Below are 7,801 nucleotides of genomic sequence, written 5' to 3' on the forward strand. Positions count from 1 at the left end.
TGTATAAATGGTGTGTATTTCTGTTTGTGTGTGTGTGTGTAGAAGAGTGTTCGTACTGGCTGCCTCTCTATGGAAGTGTGTGTTGCCGCCTTGCAGCCCAGCCTCAGTGTATGACGCAGCAGATGATGAGTGGACCTTTGAAGGTGTCGGTAAGTTGGAAGCCAAATGTACACTTTTGTGTCTGTTTTCCCATTTTATTTTGATTGTGGGCTTTTCATTCTGAGGTTCACCTCCACTGTTTAGGTTACCAAGTCTTTTTACCTCTGGCAAGGAGGTTTAAGTTTTCATGCTATTGGAAAGCCAGATAACAACAAAAAAAATTGTCATCACTGATTTCTATGGAAGGTTAGGTATTGGTGGGCATGGTTTAATTTGCAGCATTATAGTTTGGTGCAAATCTGGATTTGTGTTGTCAATATTGTCCTTAGTTTCTCTTTGAGTCACACGTACCTTTTATACAAAAAAAAATCAAAGTGCAGGAGCAGCAGTAGATAATCAAGGTGTCTGATTGGTACCTACCCTAATTTGTTGGGTTGAAGGTGGGGTCTCCACTCTAGCCACTGGATCCCTTTGTAGCCTACCAGTACAAGCTAGTTCGCATGCTGTAAGCGTAGCTTTTCCATCGCTGTTAAGACTAACATGAAAACAGAAAGCAAACCATTGTGTCGTGTTAAACTCACAGAACTGTAACCATCAATATTTGCCATATAAGGCCCGTCGCACGCAATAGAACAAGACCCAAAGTGCTGGTTTGCATTTACACAAACTCCCTGTCATGGTAAACATCTGACCCCGGAGTTCTCATCAGAAAACAAGGCTTTGTGGATCCACTTACTGTATACCGTATTGTCTTATATTTTCATTGAACCACAAACGACATAGCACCATTATCAAGGAAGAAGCGGCCGAAGTTGCCGAATCCCACACACCGCGCGACAGTCGGCCACTTCGCTCAGTGTGTGGCAGGCCTAAGAAATTGCTTTCGACAAAACAGCAAGGTCAAAAATCCATTTGCAACAAACCGCATTGACTCATACAGCTCAGATTGAAGATGACTTTGATCACTGCTTTTCCAATGTTTTCTTTTTATCAATAATATTATGTAACAAAAACAACTCCACCTTGACACAAACACGCCATATCATGTTGCCCACGCAGCAGTTGGGAGGTGGGCCTCACAGCTGGACAAAAGTGTATGCAGTCCTGAAAGGAACCAGCCTTTCCTGCTACCAACGACAAGAAGACCTCCAGGACAGCGTGGACCCGGCATTCACCATCGCCATCAACAAGGTCCGAAACAAAAATCATAATGTCACCAATGTGGATTACAGTGCATCGTCATTAGACTTGCTTTCTTCTGTCGGCACGCATTACACAACTCGCTGTGACTTTTGTGTTCCCGTCTTAAGGCCTACGTCATTTAGCAGCACCAATCTATCATGATGTCCCTCAATAGCCCCTTTTTATACTGTAAAGGCCTACATTTTTGCTGTTCTGTATAAACGGCACTGTAAGGGGATGACGTTGAGGTTGTATCAAGCTGCCGGAGCCCTTGTCACTGTCCAACTTTTATCGTTGTGTAATCATCAAAACTCCGGCCAGTGATGAATGAGTATTTTGAACAGAGCTAAAATCGACCGACAGTACAGACTAGTGTGGCCGCCATCTTGAATTGTGATTCTTCTGTCAGACATGAATTAATCCCTACATATTGTTTTTGACTTTTCTAAAGAAACAATCTGTTCATAATTGACCATCTTAATGATGCATCCCAACCCTCTCATCATTAGTTATGGTATTTCTGTTCTAAATGTTTTAATCATGTGGGATGCCTGGCAGCCATCTCAATATTTCCATTGTGACTCATGCAGACGCTTCTTGTCTCTTATGCTTTGAACGCAGCTGAGCCGCAGCAAAGTCATATCGATCAAAGTCACTTGGGCTGAAGGGGGGAAAAAATGAGCGGTGCAACACTGCCATCTAGCGAATTTGTTAAATGCATCTGGAAGGACAATTGTTTGGAGGAAGACTAATGACTCATTTCAAGCCGATTGTGTTTTGTTTTTTTCAATGCCTTCAGGAGACGAGGATACGCGTGTCGGAGAAGGACGCTCAGGGCAAAGCTCAGAACGTTTGCATCAGTAACCAGTATGGCGGAGAAGACATCACACACATGCTCACCACAGACAGTTGCGAGGAGACGCACAGGTGGATGGAGGCCTTCTGGCAACACTTCTACGACATGAGTAAGTACTTGTCATTTTCATCATCGCACGGTTTTGATTACTTCGTGTTACATACATGAAAAATAGCTTTTTTTTTTTAAAACTCAGGCCCTCTTGACAGAGGCAGACGTGCTAATCGTGCTGCGTTGTCAAAAAAAAAAAAAAAAAAAGAATGTTGTCTCCATTTCCATCACGCAGGTCAGTGGAAGCAGTGCTGTGATGACTTGATGAAAATTGAACAGCCGTCACCACGGAAACCAGCCCCCGTCACGCCGAAGCAGGGCTCCCTTTACCACGAAATGGGTACGATGTTTGCGCAGAATCATGCGCCCGTGTGCATGGAGGAGTGCTGTGTGTCTGATATCTCCAACTTAACATTCTGCTGTGCTGTTCTGCATTATTAGACAGACTTGAGACTGTGACTCACTCTGTCCTATTTTCTCTGCTCCATTGGCCCTTTGTGCTCTTCACTCTTTTGTTTCCTTCACCGTTTTCTTTTGACCCTCCAACATGTCTTCGTCCGCCAAACTACACCCACTCATCTACCTTGGTCAACCTTCCCATCCTCTCTATCCTTTACGTTTTGCCCACATTCTTTCTCCCTTCCCCCCCTTTCCCGGCTGCTCCTAAATACCGCCGGCAGCCCCCCTTGCCGCACCCTCCAGTGAGGGTCTTCTGCTGCAAGACAATGCTGTGTCCGCCGAGATTCGTGCTCTTCTCTCATCCTATTACAACGACAGGTGACGTAGCAGGAGTAGGAGGAGCCTGTGTGATTATGTCACACAGATGAGGTCTGACTACATCATATACATGTCCCAAGAGATGATTAAAAACACACAGAATAGAGAATAATACAGTAATCCCCCATGAATAGTGGACCAAGCCCTACCGCAAATAGCGGAAAAAAGGGAGTAATTGACACCCCTTGTAATTTAAAAAAAAATAATAATAATCCCTATATTAATAGTTTAAAACATAAATATATATTCCTCATTTCAACGTCCGTCCAAAATTCCTTTACTATTGTTACAGAGTTTTGACAGCCTCTTTGTGACATCTTAACACAAGAAATAGCACATGAGGGGCAGTTATGTTGTATCATATATCATCACGACTAATTTGATGATAACAATGATATAGAGTACAACATCACAACCTCCAGTGGGATATTGCTTTCATACAACACTTGTAGACGTGCCATTTATTAGTTTACAATAAGCAACAAGAAATTGTAATTTATTTATTGTTTCCGTTATTTTGCTCTGCCAGCACAAGTAGCAACAAATAGTAGCCACAGAGTTAGCTGTTAGCGCAACTTGCTAACTAGTCGGAGCGGCAAATTTCATTGACTAGTCCACTTTACGTCAAGTCGCGTTGCACTATTTGGTCATTTTTTGTGTGTTCTAAGATGGGCAAAATTTACACAAAGTAGTCCCCAAGTGAAAATGAAAGCCAATTAATGCGACGACCGTGCGCTGCGTCGTTAGCTGCGCCCATTAGCATTAGAGGGTACACAATGGGATGACTCTTGTCCAATCAAGTTACTTAGTAGGAACTAAAGTTAAAAGCAACTTAACTGTACTTAGTCAGTGATTCTTTGGCATACTGTCTGAATCGTATTGATTCAACTCATGAAAATGTACTTTACCTCAAAAATATTGCCAGGGTTTGAATAGTTTTGACCTCAAGTGTACATTTTTAAGAAGGTGTAAAAGACTTCAGCACTGATGGCGTCCTTGCGTCTCTTCTCCAGTTATTGAGTCTTCCGACGAGTTCGGCGGCAGCGTGTCTGACACGTTGGCCCGGAGGATGCAGGAACTGGAGCTGCGCAGCCAGCTGGGCACATCTCCCACCTGGATGTCCCTCTTTGAGGAGAACCACCCCAGAAGCGCCGGCCCCCCCCGTTCGTGTACCTCTCGCCTGGCGGGCCACGGCCCCCTCAACCCCCACCACCTCTCCCGGAGCCCCGCCAGCCCCCCGCGGCCTCTCCTGTCCTCGGACGCCAGCCTGACATCAGACAGCGACAGCCACTGCAGCACCAGCCCCTGTTCGCACCACCACGGCTGGCCCGACCCGTCGCCCGGCTTCTCCCTGTCGTCCCCGTCCCGCCCGAGACCGCGCACGCTCTCGCTGGACGCCAAGCTCAGCACGCTGCGGGGGAGGGGATACGCAGGAGGTGGCGCCTTCCACTGCCCCTGCCGGCCTCCCTCTTCGTCCCGCTCGCCGCTGTCCCAGCGCAGCACGCAGACCGCGCTTTCCTGCTCCAGCTCCACCTCAAGCAGCAGCTCCAGCAACAGCGAGGGCGGACACAGCCCGGAGTCGTCCGAGTGCGCCGCCTTCTCGCGGCCCTCGCCGGCCAGACGCAGCCTCAGGAACCTCAGGGCCAGACTGGACCCCCGCAACTGGCTACAAAGTCAAGTGTGAGCTTAAGCCAAGGAGACGATTCCACAAGACTGGTGAGAATCAAGGGGAGCTGCGAGAGATTTGGGGTCATGCTGCTCGGGAGCATCTGCTGACCTTTTCACCATTTCAAACTGGAAGCTACTTTTGACTAATTTCTCCATCCTGGCTTCATTGTCATCTCTGTTCACTTGCAGGTTTGTTGGGACTAAATCAAGTGTTTTTCGAACAAAGGTGTCTCTAAGTGGTCATTACGAGTGAGCATGTGATGGAATCCTTTTCAAGCAGTGGTGTCCAAACTACGGTCTGGGGGCCACTTGTGGCCCATGACAAATGTTAAAATTATCATTCGACTGCATCATGCAGCAGTGGTGCCTTGAGATACAAGTGATTTATTGTCGTTTTGAGATATTAACAATATTTGGCGGCAATGGTGAAATATTCAAAAAAGATACTTCAAGTTGTTTATTGCCACTCCCACTTGAAATTTACTGTCAAACCAAAGGTAAATTACATTAACTACACATCTATTTAAAGCAGCCACACAGCTTTGCCTTAGTAAAGTTCGTTTTGCATAATGCTAACAAACAATGCAAAACGTGCTAATGAATAGCATCACTGTTGCAGCATCATATTGGATATTTAAACACAAACAGTGCAGAAACACGTAAACAGATGATAAACAATATTCACAGGCATATATTGGTTATACTTTGCAAAAAAAAGATCAATATTACAGCAGCTTGCTGAGTCATTGGTGAAACACTTTGTGTGTCTCTATTATACTGCCCCCGTGTGGCCAAGATGCATAAGCCAGAAGGAGCAGCACACTACATTGAAGCAAAAAAATGTGGCAAAATCTGTTTTACGTTGTATGCTGTTATCAAGTACGCTATGATAGATTGATTTTTTTTTTTCTTATTAAAAGAACACATTGCAAAAAAAAATGTTGGCTTTTTTGGGGAGGCTGGAATGGAATTATGGCCTTTCCATTAATTTAATTGAGTAAAGACAAAATGAAATAAAGTGCTTTAAGCTTCAAACTTGAATGAATTAAACTCTTATCTCAGGGCACCATTGTACTTTTTTTTTTTTTTTTTAACCAGACTTGGTGGCAGAGCATGAGAAGAAGAAGAAATTTGTACATCTCATTCCTTGTTTTCCACCAATCACATCACTAAGCTATCCACAAAATATTTATTCATAACACCGCAATGAATCAAGATAATTCAAGCAACAGCAGCAAATAGCGTGAATGCTGATTGTTTTCTTCACTATCTGCCCTATGTGAAGGTCATCTTACCACAGATATCTCTTGCAATCGCAATGTGTATACAGTGCAGTAATATATAAAAGCAATTTATAATTGCTTTACTCATCACTGATGGATTAGATTTGGCATGTTAAATAAACTGACGGTGAAGGATATCAAAATGCTGTGGTTTCTGCATGCGGCCGTTTGAAGAAAAAGTCTGGACACCCCTGCTCTAAAGCCTTGCTGTCTCTTGGCAGTACTGCAATCCGTAACTATTTAAGAATATTCACACACAAGTATGATCTGCTGTCACTGACTCCACTACACTACACCACGTTTTATTGTTGTTATTTTTATCCTGCGTGATTTGGCTGACATTTCAACTATTTGAGATTGAGATTCGATTATATGAAGCTGTTCAATTGAATTGAATTCAACTGCATTGGTCATTACTGCGATCGTTATTTATAGCAAGATAAGAGTATGAAGGAAGATTAGGGCCACACTAAATGTGATGAATAAAAGATTCAACAAGAGGTGTCAATCATATAAAATAAATATTTATTATGTCTATTTATAGCTTACTTTATTCCACACGGAAAATTCACTAACGAGGCAAATTGCCTTTGTGACAACATTGACTGTTAATGTAAATCTTACAGAATGTGTAACTTGACCTTCATGATGTGTTGGTGATGTTAACATTATTCTAGTAAACTTCAGACTTCACCCTGTAAAAGTATTCTCGCAACGTGACTTTTTTGCCCAAAATGTATTCTCATATTTTTACTTCATTCTCATATAATTGCACGTTTATTCTTGTGAAATTATGTGTTGCTGAAGTAATATTGTGATTGTATTATTGTAGGCAATTTTTCCCCTCTCCTTTTATTTCGGGTTCAGTCTCCTAAACTGTCAAACCTGTGTGGCTTCAACCATGATAATGTAGAACATGAACACACCCCTAATTAAACCTTTTTTTTTTTTCAGGTACATAACAAAACCATGATAAATACACAATTTGTTAGATGTGTGTAAAATGGGCTGGTTGCATAAGTTCTGTATGACCATCCCTAAACTAATACTTTATTGAAGCATGTTTTGTTTGAACTTCAGTTGTGCACTTTATTCTTGTTTTTCTTTTCTTTTTTTTACATTTTTTTTGTTTAGCACATCAAACAATGAGAGTATTTTAATAGGGCTGTGTTCACATTCTCATTCCACTAAACAGTTTTGTTTGCATCTTTTTTCATCTGAACTGAGTGAAAAGCCGTAATTAATTCTCTGATTCGCTGTCCATTTTAACATGAACATGTACCCATTCATTATTAATAAGAACTATAAACCTAATAACCCTGTTGAACAAATTCCGTTAAGGTTCGGTGTTTTTTGACAAATTCTGTGCGTGTCCAATACCTACAGCAGCGTCAGCATTCTTCATCAGTACGGTTTGCAACAAAGGCGGACATCCATTTTCCTGTTGTTACTGAAAATAAAACTGTCAAGTGCTTGCAAGTGGCATTTGTTACTGTACTTTTTATAAGTTAACAAATAAGCATCCTTGCTCTCTGTCTTTGTGTTCCATTATTGTGGGTAATTTGCAGCTATACTGACAATTATCATGATCATGGGTTGAATTGACTGTTACAACATTGCAAAGAGTTCCTTGTTGTGGTGGCAGCGTTTGTGTTTCTGCATGTAAACCATCCAAGGAGAACATGAGAAATGTGTGAATATAAAATTATTAATAATAAATGGTTTATCAAAATAACATGTACTTCATTTGTCTTATTGGCATGGAATATGATATGCTAACAATGCTTTATACTAATCATTTTTTTCTGAAATGTATATAATTTTAAATTTACAATTCATTTTTCTCAGTTGAGTTTAACCCAACTCTGAACGATAATATTAATTC

The 7,801-nt window shown here is 42.1% G+C and overlaps 1 protein-coding gene across 4 annotated transcripts in view; it reads left to right on the forward strand.

Moving 5' to 3' along the window:
- rtkna (rhotekin a) overlaps positions 1 to 7,651 on the forward strand; it is a 68,952-nt gene extending 61,301 nt beyond the window's left edge. For all 4 annotated transcript variants that reach the window (XM_086031310.1, XM_086031311.1, XM_086031312.1 and 1 more), the window contains 5 exons: positions 43 to 149; positions 1,159 to 1,290; positions 2,081 to 2,246; positions 2,424 to 2,528; positions 3,979 to 7,651. In XM_086031310.1, the coding sequence (XP_085887436.1) occupies positions 43 to 149; positions 1,159 to 1,290; positions 2,081 to 2,246; positions 2,424 to 2,528; positions 3,979 to 4,649 (1,181 nt within the window). In that variant the 3' untranslated portion in view covers positions 4,650 to 7,651. The remainder of the gene's footprint in view (positions 1 to 42; positions 150 to 1,158; positions 1,291 to 2,080; positions 2,247 to 2,423; positions 2,529 to 3,978) is intronic.
- The last annotated feature ends 150 nt before the right edge of the window (positions 7,652 to 7,801 follow it).

The sequence above is a fragment of the Filicampus tigris genome, chromosome 5, assembly GCF_054856515.1.
Source record: "Filicampus tigris isolate MCC_2025a chromosome 5, RoL_Ftig_1.0, whole genome shotgun sequence".
Lineage (NCBI taxonomy): Eukaryota > Metazoa > Chordata > Actinopteri > Syngnathiformes > Syngnathidae > Filicampus > Filicampus tigris.